At 39.5% G+C, this 21,999-nt stretch overlaps 1 protein-coding gene across 11 annotated transcripts in view; it reads left to right on the top strand.

Annotated features, from left to right (window-relative positions):
• The first annotated feature begins 6,618 nt into the window (after positions 1 to 6,618).
• The window catches only part of LARP4 (La ribonucleoprotein 4), a 43,014-nt gene continuing 27,633 nt past the window's right edge, over positions 6,619 to 21,999 (top strand). For 2 of the 11 annotated variants that reach the window (XM_081316649.1, XM_081316646.1), the window contains exons 1-6: positions 6,619 to 6,934; positions 13,540 to 13,645; positions 14,110 to 14,257; positions 17,102 to 17,257; positions 20,559 to 20,634; positions 21,687 to 21,823. In XM_081316649.1, coding sequence (XP_081172775.1) covers positions 13,565 to 13,645; positions 14,110 to 14,257; positions 17,102 to 17,257; positions 20,559 to 20,634; positions 21,687 to 21,823 — 598 coding nt within the window. In that variant the 5' untranslated portion in view covers positions 6,619 to 6,934; positions 13,540 to 13,564. Of the gene's footprint in view, positions 6,935 to 13,053; positions 13,646 to 14,109; positions 14,258 to 17,101; positions 17,258 to 20,558; positions 20,635 to 21,686; positions 21,824 to 21,999 lie in introns of those variants that run through there. The other 9 variants (XM_081316645.1, XM_081316641.1, XM_081316651.1 and 6 more) reach the window with 9 other exon arrangements.

Here is a 21,999-nt window from a genome sequence, read left to right as displayed (position 1 = left end):
AATAGGAGGCTAGATTTGGACCGATGAGAGGAAGGTTTCTAATATAACTGAAGGTGGATATAGGAGTCCCTGCAGATTTTACTTTGCTAGTCGTTGCTGACTAAAGGGCGTGGTGCTCATCTCCGTTTAAACTTTCCTATCTATATTTGACAAAAATACTATATTACATAAAAAGATGTTTCTGATTTGGGCAGGGGCAATCTATTTGTCTAGTAATTGAATCAACCCAACCGTGTGTGTGTGTGTGTGTGTGTGTGTGTTTGTGTGTGTGTATGGACCCCACTGAAGTACCCCTGCAAGCACTTATGGGAAAGCAGGAGGATTGGCTAAGCTGCCACCTGTTGTGTTGCTGTGGAGTCAGGGCAAATTCTGCATCAGTTCTTGTGTTAATTGTATCATGGCATTCTGTGCTGGTATTGCAATAATATTCCTTCCAGATGCTTGGTAGATAGTGGAGTACCTTAAGAATGAAATGTCATTTTTTAAATTCCTGTCTTTGGAAGAGATTATGAGACTTGCAAGACTGATGTCAGCCTTCTCATGTAGACCAGACAGGAAACACAACCAGTTGGGTTAATTGTACTTTATTGTAAGGCTATATTAATGGAATCTTGCAAGTCTGAAAATACAAATCCCCCACCATCTCCTTTATGGTCTGAGAAACTTGTGAAGGTCCCTTCTGAGCCTCTTGCTCCACCCACTATCAATGCCCTCTCTTAACTGACCAATCCCTAGGCAGCATCTCTTTGCTCTGCTCCCAAGGTGTTTCCTACATACCTGTATTTCTTTCTTTCTTGAAATGTATATGGTACCTACTCTTCTAGTTCTAGGCTGTTTATATGATATGATAGGAAAATATTAATTAAATAAAAACATTCACAACATTAATATATGATAAATGATGATTAAGCTGCCCACTTATTTTTAGGATTGCAATAGTTTTAGGCTTTGAAATAATTGGAGAGCCAGGTTGGTCTAGTACAGGGCTTTTCAACCTTTTCACCCATTGTACCATTTTTAGGATATGGCAACATCCGAGTACCACCAGTCGCCTAGCAAGGTGTCAAAAACTTGGTGACAAAAAAAGGAAAAAAGTGATGAAGTACAGGGAGTCCTCGACTTACAACAGTTTGCTTAGTGACTGTTCGAAGTTACAATGGCACTGGAAAAAGTGCCCCCCAAGCCACAGCCGAGCAAGACACCTGCCTGCCCACCCGGCGGCGCTCTTCCACCTGTCCGAGGTTTTCATTGTTGTCAGTATTTCTGTTGAGGATTGGCAGCAGGGGTGGGGTGGGGGGTGTTTGGTTTTTATTCCCCCCATCTGCTGGGTGATTGGAGCAGGTTTTGGTCACTTCACATGATCCTGGGACACTGTGACCATCATAAAGTTGAATCAGTTGCCAAGCATCTGGATCGGTACTTCTTCTGGGCTCAGCAGAAGCGCCAGGATCAGTGCCGAGCTCCAGCTGGAGCCTGGTGCAGATCCTGGCGCTTCCGCTGAGCCCTGACAGCCCTGCAGCTCCAGCCATCTCTCGCTCAGGCTTGTGTGGTGCTGCCACCAGTTCAGCTCATGCCCCTCCCCCACTACTTTTCTAGGATGGTCGCGTACCACCTGCCAGGTGCCAATGTACCACAGGTGGTACCCGTTCCACTGGTTGAAAAGCCCTGGTCTAGTGGGTAAGGCACCAGGCTAGAAAGAAAGAGTTCAAGTCCCACCTTAGCTATGAAAGCCAACTGGGTGATCTTGAGCCACACTGTCTCTCAGCCCAACTCACCTCTCAGGGTTGTTGTTGTGGGGAAAATAGGAGGAAGGTATAGCAATAGAAAAAAGCACTTAGACTTATATGCCACTTCACAGTGATTTACAGCACTCTCTAAGCAGTTTACGGTCAGTGTATTGCCCCAATACTCTGGGTCCTCATTTTACCAACCTCAGATGGATGGCAGGCTGAGTCAACCTTGAGCTGGTGAGGATCGAACTCCTGGCTGTGGACAGGCTTAGCCTGCAATGCTGCATTCTAACTACTGTGCCACCAGGGCTCCTACATTGAATGTGTTCGCTGTCTGGATTATATATTTATTAAAATAATAACTCTGTGATATAAATAAATAAGAACTTGTTTGTTTACCATATCATGAATACATATATGAATAGTATTATTTGACAGAGGGATTTGTTTTTTCTTGGCAAATTCATATCAAAGATCATACAGTGGATGGAAACTAATCAAGGAGAGAAGCAAACTGGAATTAAAGACAAGCTTCCTAACAGCGAAAACAATTAACCAGTGGAACAGCTTGCTTTTAAAAGTTGTGGGTGTTTCATCACTGGAGGTTTTTAAGAAAAGACTTGACAGCCACTTGTCTGAAATGGTATAGGGTCTCTTGCTTGAAAAGGGGGTTGGACTAGAAGACCTCCAAGATCCTTCCAGTTTTATTCTGATGGATTGATATACTGTTTCTATAGTTGCTAATTTCATCAATTTCTTGAATGCAGTGTGTAGTTTTGTTTGTTTTGTAATTCCCTTAAGCAAATGATAAGAAGCACAGTATATATAACTATTAGCTGGAATATTGAATTGTTCTTATATAAATGATTGTTTTTGCCTTTCAGGTAAGTTCCATTCCCTGCCAACAGAAGCCCTTGTCAGTTTTAAGATATCTACTTACCTCGCTCTTGTTGAATTGTGATTTGACCTACACCAGGGTCACTGAGAACTATAAAACCTGTCTTTAAAAATCTATTCCTTTGTATCAGGGTGGATAATAATTGATGATTTTTTTAAAAAAAATAATTTAAATAAGATTTTTTTATTTTTATCAAATTTATTTTAATAAAATGCTTTTGGAGTAAAAATCTATCTAAATATAGCTTTCTATTTAAGATACATTAATAATTTAGTTTACTCAGCATGAAATGGAGCTTAGTTATGTAGCATGAGGCTGCATATTCTACAATATTTATATTTTTGGTAAATTCAACGATTCCAAGCTCTGCAAGCTAACATGCACTGCATTGATGCATTCACATAATTTCACAGTAACCATGAGATAAATCATAAAACAAAGTTGAGGAATATTCCTTTATCCCAGTTTTGCAAATCTATGTATGTTACAAACTCTATGATTGTTTGAAGAAAAATGCATCTGTACCAGGCTCTGTTTTAATTAAATAAAAGAATTTGAGTAATTTTCCAACTATGTGTGATTAACCTATTAACCTAAAATTGGTTCTGATATCGCTGTTTTACTAACCTGACAGCTTATTATTTTAAATAGGAAACCTTCATTTTGTTTGCAAAAAATAATAATAATAGATTCTAACTACCAGCAAGAATGAGTCTTTACATTTAAAGAGCACCTGTCATTTCAGTTACATCAGGGCAGTGCCTGCTAGCGGGCATCCACTCACCTGCTGCCCGCCACATCCCTCACCTTGTTGTATCCCATTAAAGTGAATGGGACTGTTGGTGAGTCAACAGCGGGTCAGAGGAGGAGCCACTGCAGGAGAGATGACAGTTGCTCTTTAAAAGTTATGATTTAAATCAAGTTGATTTAAATCAAGCCTTTTTACTAGTGATTTAAATCATTTATTAGTGATTTAAATCCACCCTGTGTCAACACTAACATTGGATGTTCTTGCTTTGACAACAGATGGAAATGTGGCCATCTTTTCTCTTTCGCTTTTAGAGTTAGATGATGCTGGGAGGGGGGATGTGGATGAGAGTTCAGTTAGTCATAACAACAATAACTCAGTCGTGGGAATCAAGGTTATTGAGCCCAGAGCTGATAAAAGATTTGGCGGGCTGGAGAGCTGGGGAGAAAGCCTGATTGTATTTATGATGCAGAATTTTCTAGGCAAGGCTGCTGCAGGAAGGGCAGGAGATGTTGTTGAGAACTGGAAGTGGATAGGAGAGAGAAGCTCACCCTTGACCATAATAGAAAATTCACTTATTCTCTTAAAGCAAACTCACCAGCACAGTTCATTATACATTCAATGTTCTAAAATGCTTGTGCACAAGGAAATGAGAATTTCTCAAAAGTATGATATAATTACCATAAAAGACATGGTATCCCATTTGGAAATCTAAACTTCAGCTTAATAGGGCGGTGAGCTCCCGTGCAGCAAATGCTTCTGTGGCTGGAGCAAAACCCTACACTATACTGCCCCGGTACCTCTCCTAATTGGAATGTCTGCCTGGCGATTCGATTGCCGGTCCCTCTGGCGACCTCTGTAGACAGATGCGATGTGGCCGGTCTTCCCGCAGGCCTGGCACGTAGCTGTCTGGAACCTACAGTCCATGTGTTGGTGGCGGCCACCACATCCTGGGCACCTAAGGAAGGGATCTGTCTTGTAAGTCGCCCCTTGTTGCTTGTCGCTGTGACACTGTTGGTCGTTGTGTCTTTGTAGCTTGTCAACTTCCGTGTTGTCTTCGGGGTCTTCCGCGTGTTCTGCATCCTCGTGGTGGACAGCTTCTTCGTGTTGTGCAGATTTGGCGGGCCACATGGCTCGTCTGCCCTCGCTGGCGGCTTCGTCCGCCATGATCTCTTTCAACATGTCTGGGAACGACAGTGTCTCTTTGGCAAAGATTTTTTTGCTGTAACTCTCGATTTTGGAGACCGCAGACAAGCTGGTCTCGGAGCCTCTCCTCTACGTTGGAGAATTGGCACAGGCATGCGGCCTTCCTCAACGCCGCGATGAATTCAGATGCTGTTTTACCTTGTTGCTGAACCCTCTGTTCGAATGCGTGGCGCCAAGCGATTACCGACAGCTTGGGCTGGAAATGGTCGCCGAGCTGTTTCTTCAAGTCCACGAACGTTACAGACTCCAATGGCGTTGGCACGAACAAGTTCTCCGCGATGTCGAACGTGGCTGGGTCACACACACACAGTATAGCGGCCTTCAGGCCGTCCTCGGCAACTTGATTTACACATAGTTCTCGACCCTGGATAGATATGAAGACCATCTTTCCGGGTGAGCTATAACAAATTTTTCCAGCTTTCCAACCTTTGCCATTTCTGCTGGTCTTCGCGGCTGGGGCTCGTTGTCTTCTTATCCTGCTCCTCCGTATACCCATGGACTGGTCCTCTGGGCGCGTGGTCGCTAGCGTGGCTGTGCTAGGCCGATCGTAGCAGGGAGAATTTCTTTTCCCGCCAGGCGCGTTTGGCTTCTCCCCTAGTGACACTCAGTTCTGTTGGAGAAGCAGGATCCCACCTTCGTCGCCAGTGTTATATACTGGGTTTGTTGCTTGATTGACGAGACAAGGCGAGTGAGTTCAGCAAGAATCATTCTTTATTTGCTTACAGGAACTGAACTGAGAAACAGGACTGCGACTGCAGCAACTTATACCCTGGCCTCTAAGTGGCGGCCAATATGTTTAAAGCAACCTATTGCCACCCTAGAGGCAGCCAATGGCGGCGCTGGAGACGGGTTGTCTGAGGAGCTGGGAGCCACAACATTCTAGCAATTAACCCCACGTGATACTCTTTAGTAAGACAAAACCCAATACATTACAATTACAATAGAGATTACTCAAAAATGCCAAGATATTGTTCAGAGTTAGTCTGAACAATGTCATTGATGACACTGGAGAATTCCAAAGTGATTATTTTAATGTCCAGACTGAATCCCATCTTGATGGAATTAACATGGAACTTCATGGTCACCAGACATGTTCTTAGTTCTTCACTGGTCTAATACAGGGGTGTCAAACTTGTCGCATCACATGATGTGTCACAACATATTGTACCCTCTGAGATAATATGGGGAAATGCCAAGTTCCTTGTTCATTAGCATGGCTCTGTACTGTCATATCAAAACAGAAAACATGGTGGGCAGGAAAAGTACTATGAAAATGAATGATCATGGAAATATTGGGTGACAAAGATTAATCAAAAATTTGATACTTGCTTGTATGAAGTATTTTTTCCCACTTATGTCCCCCCTGCCTCTCTGTACCTACTATATAACATGCTAGTAGTAATATGGAATAGTTTTCAGTTTTGTCTTCTTTAATTCAGGACACGAAGTTGTGTAATTTCAGTGCAACGAAGTTTACGGAAAAAGGGTGCCTTCCTGAAATAATTATGTGATTAACAGCACTTCCCCCTCGGAAAATAAGTTACACCTAGCAATTCAAATAATAGCTTTCTTAGTCTTCAAGCTGCTACAAAACTTTAATTCTAGCATACTGGAGTGATTGAAGGAAGATACTGTAAAAAGAAGCATTTTGCAAAGTCGTCCTACAAAAAACCGTCGTCTGAGTTAAAAAAAACAACCCACGCCTGCGAAAATTTAGCTGGATTAAAAAGTTATTGATCCCTAAAAGTACTCAGGCGTGAGCTTACCCAAATAAAATAATGCGGAGACCGTACAAGATAGGTTTTCAGGGTTGGCTGGGTACAATAAGGCGGTTGGCATATCTCGCGAGTGCTTTTCACATTCCTGCAATACGACGCTCCCTACGGGCGAAGAATGATTCTTGCGAAGAGCAGGTGGAAGAAAGGAACCCCCTTCCCCTTTCAGATAATGGTATATTCTGCCGCTACCACGCTCGCGCGAATGCTAACGCGCTCGCTTGTCACCAGAGGGCTATTTCTCCGAGACTTGTCAGTGAGCAGCTCCCGGTCCGGAAGCGTTTGTGGGAATTGCCCCGGAAGGGGAGGAGGAAGGATTGCGTGTGGCGGCGGCGGCAGCAGCGGCGGCTGCTGGGGCTTGGCTCTGCTGGCGAATGGAGTGATAGAGGCGGCAGGAAGGAGAAGGAGGCCGGAGGAGGCGGAGCTCGCCTCTCTTTTGCGCGCAGTCAGGCTTTTCGTTGCCGGCAGTGGTTGGAGGAAGACGACCTCGGGGGCCCGTCGGGCTTCGGTCGGGGTCGGGAGGGTCAAAGACTGGCGGGGGGGAGGCTGGAGGAAGAAGATGCTGCTCTTCATGGAGGTGAGTAGGGGTTGAGCCACGTGATTTGCCAGGCGGCGCGCGCTCGCCCGCTCGGCGGGTGGGTGGGGGATGGGGCTGACACAGCAAATAGCCCCTTCGCGCGCGTGGGCGCCGATGGGGAGCGTTCTTGAGGGGTCTCCGGGCGGAAAGGAGGGAGGTTGGAGAGGACGAGGGGACGCGCCCGGCGCACTTACACGCCGTGGTGCGCCATAAGGGGAGGAGGAGGAGGAGGAGGAGGAGGATCATGCGGCCGCGGGCGGGTAATGGGGCGAAGCGGGTTTCGGGACCGAAGCGCCAATCGGGCAGGCTGGGCCAGTGGGTGGGCCTCCAAGGTCAAGCTTCGCGAGCGGCACAGGAAGGCCTGTGGCGGGGCCGGGATCTGCGCGTGTGGGCCGAAGGGAACAGGATGTGGAAGCGTGGCTTGCAGCGTAAAGGTGAAGTAGGCCTAAGGGAGCGTAGTTCAGGGGGACCGTAAACTGAGGAGTTGGGTGCGTTCGTGGACGATTTGTGGTAACTTCCGTCTGTTCCTCGGGTGTGCGTGTGTGGAAAAGAGTCTGGGCGAGAGGAGAAGGCCACGAAAGACGTCGCAATGACCTTTCGTAAAAGTTCTCTCGATGGCTGCTGCTTGGAACATGGCCGGACACGTGTGAAGGTTACACTGCGTCGAGGAGGAAGAAACGTTTTGGAAGCCTTTTTCTGCCTCCCTATTTCCCATCTTGCCTCTTGTTAAAAAAAATTAAAATATAATACGTACGTGGGAGGTCATCCACTTCCACCTCTCTTTTTTGGAAAACTGCAGGCACGTGGCAGGAGTACAGCATAGTCAGCTGACTGCTGGCTTTCTTTTTCCCTTGCCTGGCTAATGCTTTGAGTAGATTCCAGATTGTATTGTTCTTATTGTAGAAATGCCAGACTTATAAAGCTGTAACTTAGCAACGTGGCACTGGTTTAACTATGCCCATAAACAGAGCTTTTAAGAGGAAAGTGGTGTAAATTCTTGGTGTTGACCTGGCTTATAAGGATGAATGTTTAAACTACTTTTTTTAATTTGAAGAAATTGCTGAAGGAGGAGCTTCATAATGTTTGTTTTAACTGAGCAACACAGTTTCATCTTTTTCTGTATATACATGGTATATATGCCTTTTGAAGTTGTTGACTGGAAATGAAGTTGCAACATACGGAAAAGTTTTTATACCACAGTGAAGTTCAAGTAGGAGACAGCAGTTTCAGATACATATGTAGTAAGTTAAAAAGCATTTTTAAAATAAAATGCTTGTTTGGAGTTGTCTATTTTATACAACAGGCTTATTACAGGTATGAAGTTTTATTCATAAATGAGGACCCAGACTGTTGGGGGCAATAAGCTGACTTTGTAATAATGCCGCTTGGTGTGTGTGTGAAAGCCCTAACAAGCAGGCATATACATAGAATGAAGGCTACTGCTAAGCTTGTAAGCCGCCCTGAGTCTTCGGAGAAGGGCGGGATATAAATGTAATAAAAAATGTCCATGAGACTGATTCCAGGAAATGATATATAGGAAAACAAGACTTTACATGGTATTACACTCAGGGTATGCAAAATGTCAACTGCATCTAAATATGCTTGCTCTGAAGCAAGGTCCACTGAATTCATTTGGATTATAGCCCAGGTAAGTGAATATAGGATTCCATCTTATCTCAATGAATACTCCAAGAAATAGGACCGTATGCATAAAAAATATAAAATGAGAGTCTGATTTATAAAGATGTCTACAATAAATCAGATGGAATAAATATGAGCAATAAACTATTATAGTGAAATATGTGCAATCATGGGGATAACTGAATCCTGCTGTTACAGTTATAGAGAAATTATATCCTAATGTGCCATGACTCATCATTTATTACTATTAAGATGATTCTCAAAGTTTGCAACTTAATTTTTTTTAAAAAAAAGGGTGATTGAAGATAAATATTCCCAAAGCAATGAAAGGTGTATAGACATAGGCAAATGAGTATTCTGATTTTTTGGCTACAGCTGTTAGAAAAGTTGTAATCCTAAATTTTTACTGTCAGCCTAAGGTGCTATAGGTTTTTGTAATATGTAAAACAAAATATTTCTAATGTTCAGAGATCCATAACAATTTTGAGAAACAACTACAATTATAAATATGCTTTTTTACAAGGCTTTTTCAGGAGAACTTTTAGGAATGCAGGCTTGGAATCAGATTATTTAAATCTACTAAATGATGGTGTTTGTGAGTTGTCATTAAGTTTTGTTTGGCAAAGTTGAATAAAATTGTGTTGGCTCTTTAATATAATATTTTGCTATAATATAGATTGTTAGAACATCGACCACAGCAGCATGCCAGAATTGTTGAGAATTCTGGTTTATATGTTATAGATAATGGATTTGCGCAGTAGGAATTTTAAACAAACTCTGGGTTACAGAGGAGATAAGTGCTTCCAGTTAGAGTGAACCTGTGCTTTTGGTTGTTAAGGAAGAAACAAAATATAAATCCACAACAACAAAAAGTTTGGCATTATTTTCTGGCTGGTTCAGTGGCTTTTGCTATTAGAGGAGTAATGCAAAGATAATTCATAACAATTCTGTATTAATTTTACTTTGAATGTGGCCACCTTAGTGTTGAATCCTGAATTCCATGGTTGTCTTTCCTCTGCTGTGGCTAGCAGTTCTCTAGTTGAAGTGAAGGAAGCAAAGATATAGTTTGTGGCCTTTTGTGAACTGTACAGGTACTTTACAGCTTCATCTTAAAGCTTCGGTCAGTACCTACAGTTACCTAGTAACTGAGCATTTTCTCCTGTTTTTCCCCTATAGTTTTCTTTCTTTCTATATTTACTAGTTCATCTAATCTAAAACTGGTGAGAAAATAGCCATCTCTTCTTGATTTAAAATATCGAAGACTATAAAAATACAATCCTTGGCACCTCTACTGACATAAAGTTGGGTAACTAAGGAAGATGTGCTTAATAGGAAAGATAGTTTGGATCTAGTGTAGATGTGGTTGATATATATGTGGACCTTAAAAGAAACCCTACCTTTTCCTGGTAACTCTGTAGCCCCAGGGAAAAAAGAATTGTATTCATCATGGTGAATGAAAATTAAATATTTTTTAAAATCTGTAAGCTGTATCAACAGTCTAATTAATGTAGATGATTTAGCTCATCTTGAATTTTAATACTGGAGAACAATAGAAAAATGCTGTTTCTCATATTTTTGTGGCTGTCTTATAAACATGCTAGACATTGTGGAGAATAGGATGTGGATCATAAAAGATTCAAAACTCTTGCTGTTTAGTTGCTGTCCATAGAAAAATAATAAATTTGTACAGAAAATGTAAAACAGCTTACTAGAGCTGTAAAGTCAAGAACATTTCATGTTGCTGAGTGTTTGAATTCTTTGTGTAAATTGATTAAAATACACCAATGGATTTGAAGAGCAGGTAATTATAAGTAAATTTTGTCTATTTGGCAGTTATAATGGAAGAAACATATATGCACTCTTGTCTATAGTCCTTTGAAGGCAATTTTAAATCTTGCACTTTAAATATTAACTGAATTGCTGAGTTAAAAGACAACCCTTCATTGTCAGTGATGCAACTAGATTGTTTGAGTTATTTAATAAAATACTCTGTTGTTAAAGTTAGATATTTAAATCTATTAGTGCCTACAAAGCTGGATTTGAGTTTTGCCCATACAACCTGAGACGTGCCACTGAATTGTCTAAATAAAATATCTCCTTTTCTCGGAAAGTTCAAATGGTTCTTGCTTCGTTTGAAGCCAGACCCCATTAGGTTTCTGCAGCTGAATATTATGTATCATAACTAACCTGAGAGTGAATAAAGTTGATCCTCTTTAGCAAACATTAACTAATTTTGAAACAGATGTGATCACTGTTATAGCAATCCTGAGAGATCACTAAATACAATTTAGACTGTCTCCAAATAGTAACTGACATAAATCCTCTCAGAAAATATTTGAACTTTAACTAGCTTAAGTCAAGTACTGATAAATTATTAATGTTTTTGTCTTATAGCGTATAGGATTTATCTAAGTTGTAGCTTTTGATTTTATGATAATTGAAGAACTGACATTGCCTGAACCATATTGGGAAATGCTGATAAATATTCTCAGGTTGTGGCTTATTACTACCAGAACTGAAAGTATGAAGGAGAATGATATATTTTTCCAGTCAGAATTAAATTTTGGTGCACCAATATTAAACAACTTGAATTTCTTGATTATTTGGGCTGATAATGATCACCTAAGTGATGTGTCAAGTCTCTTTTGGGATGTGGGTATCAGATAAAGCATTACTTAAGTCTGCCTAGAACTAAAGCAAAAATGTGTGTGTGTGTGTGTGTGATCATCTTGCTTCATTTGTTTAAAAATATGATTGGGTGATTGTGTCTGGTATAAAATACCAGATTGCAAACATTTTAATTTATGTAGAATATGGGAAATATATTAAAGAATTTAAATTTGAGTTTATCAAACTCATACTTTGCAGTCAAGAAGCATTAGTTATAATGCATTCTGTTATCTTCTTTTGTGGGCCTCAAGGACACACACAGATGAGTTGATTCTAGCTCTAAAACATTACCTATACAGATAGTTCTTGACTTACAGGCATTCATTTAGTATCATTCAAAGTTACAATGGGACTGGAAAAAAATGACATGACCATTTTTTCACACTACCATTGCAGCATCCCTGTAGTCACATGATCAAAATTTAGACACTTGACAACTGGTATGTATTTATGACAGTTGTAGTGTCCCAGGATCATGTGATAACCTTTTGCAACCCTCTGACAACCAAAATCAATGGGAAAGTCAGATTCACTTTCAGCTGTGTTACTAACTTAACTGCAGTGATTCACTTAACTGTGGCAAGAAAGATTGTAAAATGGGGCAAAATAGGCTTAGCAACTATCTTGTTTTGCAAACAGAAATTTGGGGCTCAACTGCAGCTGTAAATCCATTCTCCACTGCAAACGCAGGCTATTTTTTAATAATTGATATAAGAGTATGGATTGTTCCATTCCTAAACCTTTGTGACTTAAGTTGGTAGCAAACTACAACTGAACAAACCATTGACCTGATTCACACATGGCTTGTGTAACAATTTATCAACCATTCAATAGTGTTGTTGAGAAGATAGCTGTGCTTTTAAAATACTATTTATACCAACAGCAGAGGAATTATAATGTTAGGTAGAAAAGTACTGGTATTTTTATTAAAGCCAACACTATATATAGCTTACTTTTACAATCTGCTGACGACCCATGACTGAGCAGCCTTGAAAACAAGAAATAGTGTGGCATGTCCAAATATTCAATAGTTTGGATTAAGAACCTGTTACACAAGTCTATCATTCAGTAAAAACATTTAGTATAGCTTCTATTTTTATTTGGCCTATATCAGACTATAATATTTTCTTTATTGTAAAAATTAAAATGAATGCAAGTAAAATTAGTAACATTCATACAACTTTTACAGTCACCTTCATAGCATTATTTACCCATTTATAAGATTTTGGATTAGGATTGCTTTTTAAAAAAAAGAGTATTTATTTCAGAATGATAATTTGCAGTGCTGTTGGTAGGGATTCACTGAATTATTCAAAATCATTACTTTTTGCTAGAGGAGAAATATATTGTAAGTGTGAGCTTATGCTGTTGTCTTTTTTTTGGATATGTTGGGTCAGTTCTAAATAAACCACTGGGCATTAATAAATGCCCATATATTAAAATTTCATTTTATTTTCTAAGAATGCCCATTGGCCTGTATATAGCCAAAACATTAATATATTTGAGGCAGATGTTTTACTTTGTACTATATCTGCATATTTCTATAATTACAATATACTTTTTCTAATAATGATACATGGGTAATGTCAGTCGTGTTGCAGAATCCAGAACTAAGTGAATCTTGAAAAAAATAAAGCAATCCTTGTTTCTATGCCTGAGGAATACTGAGCAAAGATTTATTTTACTCCTACTCTTTTTAGGAGTATTGGAATTCTTAAGTTGAGCACTTTTATACTTTGTATTTAAACTATGCCAGTAATTTTTATGTGAATTTCTGCCTTTGGAATGCACTTCTTTGTACATTAGCCAATTAAATCAGGTTTTATAATAGTTGCACAGTATGTAGAAACCACTGTTTGATCAGAAACAGAGGAGCTTCTGGAAACTAATGTTATGAAACAAGGATGCACTCCTTAAGTTCTGGGTTGGTTGTTTTTTTTTTTTCTGTCCTAGGTTAATTAGTTGATTTTTGTGGAATTAATGTTGAGAACAGTCTTGTTTTAAAACCACATTAATTTTATTTTTTAAGAATGTTTTTGGGGCAACTGTTAAGAAAAATATAGATGAAACTCAATTTCTGTATCAAATTTTAAATTACAATCTGAGCATGGGTTACATTTTCAAAATAACTCCCTCAAATATCATGATGGAGAAATTTTAGGACAAATTATGTAGTTTATTAGTTGCAAAACTATACAGCTATTACAATTTTTGAACTTTTATAGGAGCAAAAGTATATTAATGGCCATCCAAACTGTTTCCTTATGTCCTATTTTTTTCTGTTCTATGGACAGGGGATGGTACTAAAACTACTCCTTGATGCCAGAGAGACTCCAGAAGGCTAGACTCTGGAAATTCAGCTTCCTTATTCTCTGGCTTGTGCTTCTCTGTGGCAAGATGGTCAGTGCTTGTTTAGTATCATTATGCTACCTTAATAAAGAGGCTTTTCTTGTGTTGTATTTTAGGATGTGATTTTTCCCCCCAGAAAAATATTTCAGTGTGCAAGGCTTAGGCTTTCACCAAAGAGGCTGTAAGCAAGATTGGGGGGGGGGACCCTAAAATCTTTGAAGAACCATGCTTTACTACATGCCAATAGTAAAACCTGAGATGTACAAATGGTTGGATGACTAGAAGAACTTTACAATATTTTTATACTCTAAAGCTTTGAGACTGAGGAATAACATGGAATCTAAATTTACTCAGTTGCATGCAGTGATAAATTACAAGTGTATTTATTTGTCTGTTTATTAAACAGTGTTGATTGCCTGAGTAGAATGATTGAACAGCAAAGAGCAAGAAAAACAACCCAAAGTTATTTTCTGAAGTTTTTATTATTTTCTAATACATATCTTCTGTTTTCTCAGCAGGTAACCTCGAAAGGTGCCAGCTTAAATCCTAATGCAAAGGTATGGCAAGAAAACATGCAGGGAAGCTCAGAAGCTGCAGCAGTAACTAATGGCACTGAGCAATCATGGCAAGAGGCAGCAGCTGTGCAGGGTAATTGTACAGAAGGTAAGATCTAATTGTATCTAAATGTTACTTAATTCCTTTCTTAGTTTGAATTCTAGATGTAACAATAGTACCAGAATTTAGTAGTAAGAAGCAAATTTTGTTCTTGAACAGACTGGATGCTAGTGGCATCTAACATGAGGCATTAACTTTGGAGAAGTTAAGATGTTTGAATAGTAAGGGTAATTCTCTTAGGACTATAAGTACAGTGGCCCAGTGATGACCCAAGTATCGCGCTAAGAGGGGACCATGTTGCTAAATGTACAGAAATGATCTCTTGACTTATTCTTTCTCTTTCCTCCTATTTATTTTCTTGTCTCACTTTTGTCTTGATCTTTTTCTCATTTCTGCACCTTAGTGAACACTTGACCCTATGAACAAAAGGATTATGAGATCTGAGGGCCATGTACAACCTTTCCTACTTCCTTAGGATAATGAACAACTTATTAAATAATTTATTATGGAATCAGGCCATTGACTCCATCAGTTATTTGCACTATGAATAAACTTCATTTTGATATTTGACATGTAGAAGCTGCTAAGTAGGAGATTACTATTAAGTAACTTGTAGTATTTATGTGAATTAGTGTGGCTAATTGTTGCTGGGTGATCAGAGGCTAAGGCAGACATGTCAGACACTAGGCCTGCAGGCCAGATGTGGCCTGTGATGGGCCCGGTTCCAGTGAAGAACCAGTCCCTGTCACCCAAGACAGGCTGGGTGCCCCTCCTGGACATGCGCACAGGAGGCGGCAAGCACACAGGGGTCAGCAGTGCCTAGCAGCAGCCATAGCCCACCAGCCCCTTGGTTGGCGCACTCCGGGATCCTGGAGCCCACGCAGCATAGGTGGATCTGAGTGTTGTGGCTACCAGGTAGGCCCATCAAGCAGCAGGCAGAGGCACAGGGGGGAAGACACGCAATCCAGGCAGCTGCCCCTGCCACCCAGGGCCCCAGGCAGCTTGGACTGCCATCCCGGGAATCCTGGCGCAGCCTGAGAGGGACGGTGAGGGTCCTCCAGGGACCAGTGCACACCCCTGTCCTGTCCCTACCCGCCGAAGACCCGCAGATCCTCTGCCCAGCCCCCCACAGGTGCCCCCCCCTGACATGAGTGACTTGAACCAGCCACGCCCACCCAGTCAGCTGCGCCCACCCAGCCACGTCCACCTCCCCACCCCACCCCGAGGGCAACCACAATGCTGATGTGACCCTCAATGAAATTTGAGTTTGACACCCCTAGGCTAAGAAGAGAATATAGAAATATTAAACAAATTTATATGGCCAGCCATCTCATTGAAAGTGACTACAAGAACAAAACAATATAAAGCAAATATAAAATAATTATTACTTAAAACCATTATGAATTATTAAAAACATTAAAACTATAAAAGAATAACATGTATATAAAATATACATATGTACTTTATATTTCCTGAACAATGATCACATGCAATGCACATTTTCACTTTCTTTGTTATGCTGCCCATCTTCCTTATAAGGTTATTTGTATAATTTAGCCATGCATCTCTTTGTTCCATTATATTTTAAATTATTTCTTTAAAAAGAGACAGTGTCGCAGTGAGCAGACTCAGAGAAAATTAATCTGATTAAATTTAAAATTAATTAAAGTTGACTATACTACTTTTTTTGGATCTCAATGCAACAGACTTTATATGCAGACAAAATTTAATTGTATATAGTGGTTTATGTGAGTTGTATAATAACACCTTCATGAAAATGATGTAAATTGATAGATGTTATCTTTCGTGCAGTGCCATTACTGAAAAGATGTAAATCACCACTAAAATGTCCTTCCTTATTTAGTAGTCATTCATGAATAGCAAATATTTCTTCCCTCTAATTGCTCCATTAAACTAAGATTTCCATGTAGTATGATTATTTCCTTTGTGTTTAATATTTTTCCTGTCACAGAGTAAAAAATGTAATATAGTAGTTCATGTTGGTGTAGAGCCACTGCTCTATAGTAGTTAAGGTGCTGGACTACAAAACAGAAGACACTGGATTTTAGTCCTGCCTTATGCATGAAAAATCAGGTTGGTGTGACTTTGGGCCAGTCACTCTCAGCCCAAGCCACCTCGCAGGGTTGTTGTTGTAGGGAACAGGAGAAAGGAAAGAATATTAGGTATATTTGCTGCCTTTGAGTTACTGATAAAGGCAAGATACAATCTAATGTTCAAGGGGTTATGGAGCTCACTTAAAATTGTGGTGTTTTCATTGGTACCTTGGAGACTTTAGTTGATGTGTCTTGGTTGTCTCCAGATATATGTAGAAAAACTGATCTAAATAAAAATCACATTGAATCATGGTTTGCTTTACTTGTTTTTTGAAACAAGCTTTGGAGGTTGTTTCACAGCTGTAATCTGAAGAATGAAGGTCACGTGAAAGGGATTATAGGTTGTAAAAAGGAGGGGGGGGAGAGAAGGTGTAGTTGTTAATTGTCTAATATCCTTGACAGTCTTTTAAGCTATCATTTATATAGAGGTCTCACAGGTTCTTGTAATTATATCCAATTTACAACTATTCCTACTACTGCTACTCCAACTACCGCTTAGGAGTCCAGTACTTCTATTCCTTGAGACAATTACCTCTATTTAACAGGCTTCGCTCCCACACAACACTACCAGCTATCTCTCAGCACAGCTTTTATAGCCAAGGTTGCGGTGCTGACTGGGGAGAGGGCTTAAAGAGACAGAATTACAGCAGCACAGGTGCTGTCCATTTCTGTGCAGCCTGCTGCTATCTCACAAGAGGTTCTCAAACATTAGCTTTTTATATAAAGATGGGATGCTACCAGACTTTATTTCCCATTGATTGCTCTTGTACTCTTTCAGGCAATACTGAGGCTGCAGAGGATTGTACTAAACAATATGAAGCAATGTATTCATCTTGTGAATTGTCAAGAAACAGTTCATGTGCTGAGGAATCAGCTGCTAATGGTTTGGTCTTAGCACATGAGGAACTTGGATATCCACTCTATGATGTTTTGGGTAAATAACCTACATTGTGAAAATCTACATTGATTGAAACTAGAAATAGCGACAAAATGTTATTCAGAATTAATTAATTATGCAGCATATTACATAGGTTCTGAATAGTACATATATACCCTATACCTTCAGTATCAGTTATGTATAGTTAGTGCTTGAGGTTATTGGTATCTCAGAGCTTGGATAGTGGCAGTAGGGGTTTATTTTTCTATATCCACTTAGCATAGTTGTCTAAAATGGTGATTCCTTAATATTTTGGTAGAATCTGGAAAAGGGGCATAATATGTTATATTTAGTAGTTATTCAGAAGACAATTGACAGACAGACCAGAAAAAAAATCTTTTTGAGACTCCAGAAAGAGCAACATTCTCATGAAAAATATCCATGAGAGTATCAGTGCTATTAATTTAACCAAGATTCATGCAATACTATATGCCTGTGAAGATAGATAACCTTCGAAGAAGTACTTTTATTTATTTGCAGGATCCAATCTGGGTCAGTCACCAGGACCAGAGGACCAGAGGCTTAGTCTTCTAAACCTGAGGATGGGGGCTCCAGCAAGAGTCTGAAACCTTGGAAGACAAAACCCCTGGTCCCGGTGACCAACCCAGATTGGATCCTGAAACAATATCCTGGGACACGTGTATTCGCCTTCATTTGTATTTATTTTGTTATTTCTATCAAGACTGTATGGCAACGTTTGACTCATCTCAGATTGTCAATATTTAGAATAAAACTTGAGATAGATGCTGATTTCTTCATTTAAGAAATGAAACCATTGTATATAGGGTAATATTCATAATAGCGATTATGAAAAAAGATCATATGGTAGTTGTTGGTTGCAAACCAAGTGTATTGCAGTATGGCTGCAAAAAGAATATAGTTTGAGAAGCATAGTTCCCAAATAATATTTAATAGTTCTACATTTTGTTATTTTTATTAGTAGTTGCCTAGTTCTGTACTTAAAGGAAATCTGGAGAAACTGGATCAGTTAAGAAAGGGGCAACAGGGATGATTAGGGAACTAGATTCTAATTGCTATGAGGAGAGAAGGAAGGACCTAAGTTAAGCCTTGAGAAGAAAAGACTAGACATATAGTACTGCCTAGATTCCTGAAAGTATGTTACACAGATTAAGATTGTGATCCTCTTACGTGAGGATTTGTTACAAGAAGGTAGATTTCAATGTTAAAAGTGTATTAATAGTGAAAACAATTGATAAATGGAATCAATTGCCCAAGGAAGAGGTGGGATCCACTTCAGGGGATGTAGTGGAGGTATTCTGTATATATTCTGAGGTAGAGTTCTTTCAATTGTTTTCTTTTGAAGAGAGATACGAAGGAAGAATATTGCAGCTTTGAAACCACACCAGAACATTTTTAAGTGTTAAAATTTCAGTCCCCACCCCAAACACCATGTTTAAAGGGTTTAATGAAAAGTTGAAAATTATAATTTAGTTTCCCAGGCAAGACAAGGTCCTGTTTTATCTCTTTTCTTTTAAATGTTTTTTAAAGGATACTAGATTGAAAATAATTTCAGTACAAATTGTTCTTTTTCATACTTCGCTTACTATTAAACCCAATGTATATTTTTTATTTCTTCTTTGATAGCTTGGTGTCCTAATTCAGTTTTGTGCCATAGTCTCATCTTGCATTATTTGTGCTTATGTAACAACAAAATGGAAAGCCTGTTTAATTCTATTGTTTATGTGTAAATTGCATGTAAGTTTTTCTTCCAGATGATAATTGTTTTTTTCTTCTTCAAAACATTTGAATTAGTATCTAAAGGCAAATAGACTATTACAAGTATTTGTGGGTTATAGATTTCTGGTAAAAAGTCCTATATAATTTTAATTGTCTTTATCGCTATCACATTAGTTCTACTTTGATTGCTTATAGACCTTAACTGACAGCAGCAATCCTATAAAGAATTTTTCAATGCAGTTGATATTAATAGAACAACATTTTGTTCAAAATATACCTAGAACACTATAAATACTACAAACCAATGTTGTATAATTAATAAAGTTTAAAAAGAAGCAACAGTAATTACTATATGGAATTGGGTAGGTCTAGTCTAATGAAGAGAAGGATGAGGGGTGACATGATAGCAGCGTTCCAATATCTCAGGGGCTGCCACAAAGAAGAGGGAGGCAAGCTATTCTCCAAAGCACCTGAAGGCAGGACAAGAAGCAACGGATGGAAACTAATCAAGGAGAGAGGCAACCTGGAACTAAGGAGAAACTTTCTGACTGTTAGAACAATTAACCAGTGGAACAACCTGCTCCAACACTAGAAGTTTTAAAGAAGAGACTGGACAGCCATTTGTCTGAAATGGTATAGGGCAGTGCTGGCGAACTTATGGCATGCGTGCCAGAGGCGGGACTCAGAGCCCTCTCTGTTGGCATGTGCGCCACCACCACCAGCAGCAGCAGGTCCATCAGGCCGCCACCGCCACCCAGAGCAGGAGCCCCGCCCAGCGCAAAGTGGCCGAGTAGAGGTGGTAGAGCAGAGGTCACTAACCATTGTCGATTGGTGGACTGGGAGGGGGAAGCATTTTACATGCGTGCATAGCACACGGGGCCATGAGCACACACGGGCTGCAAATGGGGCGGGGCTAGTGCCTGCCCCATTCTTGCATGGTGCAGCACCTTGTATCTGCACCCTGTGGCACAGCAGCGGCTGTTTTTGTGCCTTGCAGCACAGTGGCCCATTTTTGCGCCCCCGGTTTTTGCGTGTCAGAGGCGCCTCCCCCCCCCAAGTCAAGGAGAGAAGCAACCTAGAACTAAGGAGAAACTTCCTGACAGTTAGAACAATTAACCAGTGGAACAATCTGCCTCCAGAAGCTGTGAATCCTCCAACACTGGAAGTTTTTAAGAGACTGGATAGCCTATTTGAAATGGTATAGGGTTTCCTGCCTGACTAGAAGACCTCAAAGGTCCCTTCCAATTCTATTATTGTTAATGTTATATGCAGTTGCAAATAACTGAATGAAGCCCAGGTATTGGGGATTTGATATCATTTGTTAAATTTGGTGTTCTTAATAAATCTGCCTACCAGTCCTCCATTAAGAAAAAGACTTTTGGCTACTGATATCCTTTGATCCAACATTGCTGAAACGAGAAAGGAAGTAAAATACATGTTCCCAAAGCCTCTGCTTTCTAAGAATTCCCTAATTTTCAACACCATATTCTCAGAAGGGTGTTAGGAACTAGGGGGAAGTGAGTTACAACTGCTTTCTGTCAGTAGGGATAAAAACTGGTTCTTGGTTTTAGACATTATATTCTTGGAATTCTTTTCTCAGGTGAAGGCAACCCTGTCATTTCTACAGAAGATTTAAAAGAATGCTTGAAGAAACAATTAGAGTTCTGTTTCTCACGGTATTGTGCCTTTTGATTATATTAGTATATTCATGAGGTTAGTTTGAGCTAAATAGGGTCACTTGGCATATTTTGTGGACATTTTATAAAGAATTAATTTGAAAATCTAATGACAGATGTCTCTAGAGCAGGGGTGTCAAACTGCTGGCCCACGGGCCGGACGGGTCACAAGGAAACTGCGCCCACCCCGTTTCTGGCAATGGGGAAAAAGTTCCGATACGTCGTGCGACGTCAAGTGACGTCGCAAGTTTGACATGTCTGTAATAAGATCTAGATGTAGTTGCAAAGTCAGATTGAGCTAAAAACATCTCAATTAAAATACCCTGAAATCAAATAGAGAAATAGTTTATTTTTCTAATAACTGTCCATGCTTTCTTAGGGATAAATAAGTGAATACTTGAATTCTAAATACAGTTGGCAAAGATGTTCAAAGTAAAACCTCAATTTGCTGGACTGGTATGTAATGGGATTCACATGGAACAGACCAAATTCCATTGCAATTTACATAATTGGTATAATTATATCATGACCCAAATGATCCAAATTATTTGCATAATTTCACATTATTAATGACTTAAAATGCATACTTTTTGTTGCTGTGATAATATAATCTGATATAGTTGATTCAGAGAAATAATGGACTCCTTTTCCACCCATTTTTTTTCCAAAACTAGTTTTTGCTGCAAGCTAGTCAGCAATGATACCCATAATTTAGTGTTTGGCGAGCATTGATAAATCAGCTTGGAACAATCTGGATGATGTGAAGTGGGGGCAAAGAAATACTTGAAATGTTTACAGCCGTCTACTTTTACACCCTAAATCTGAAACTATTTTTCAGTGATAATATCAGATTATATTGCTGTGGTGATTCTTTAATTTGGGAATATGATTAGGATTTTGTTTAAAAATAGTACAGCCTTTAAAAGTAGCAGGGTTGTATTATTATCTACTTAAACTGTTTCTGGGGTTTGTAGCTTTATTTTTTTTAAAAAAAGAAAATAGTATTTGTTTTTTAAAAAAGTTCCCGAAAATGTTTACTAACTTTTTTCTAGTGAGAATCTATCCAAGGATCTTTACTTGATGTCTCAGATGGACAGTGATCAATTTATTCCAATATGGACTATTGCCAATATGGAAGGAATTAAGAAACTGACAACCAATATGGATCTTATTGTGGAAGTACTAAGAGGTATGTGAAAAATATTTAATGTATGTTACCTTTACCTATACAGGTAACCCCCAGGTTATGAGCGTTCCTTAGTGAATGTTTGAAGTTACACAATAAGCACCCCCTAGTGTTTATGAAAAAGTCCCGAAATTATGAATGTTGCCGCCCTTACGAATGACCCAGTGGCACTGCAACCT

This window comes from Vipera berus (assembly GCF_964194415.1).
Source record: "Vipera berus genome assembly, chromosome: 2".
In the NCBI taxonomy this organism is placed as follows: Eukaryota; Metazoa; Chordata; class Lepidosauria; order Squamata; family Viperidae; genus Vipera; species Vipera berus.
The sequence above is the reverse complement of the archived record's forward strand: the minus strand, read 5'-3'. Positions and strand labels throughout refer to the sequence as shown.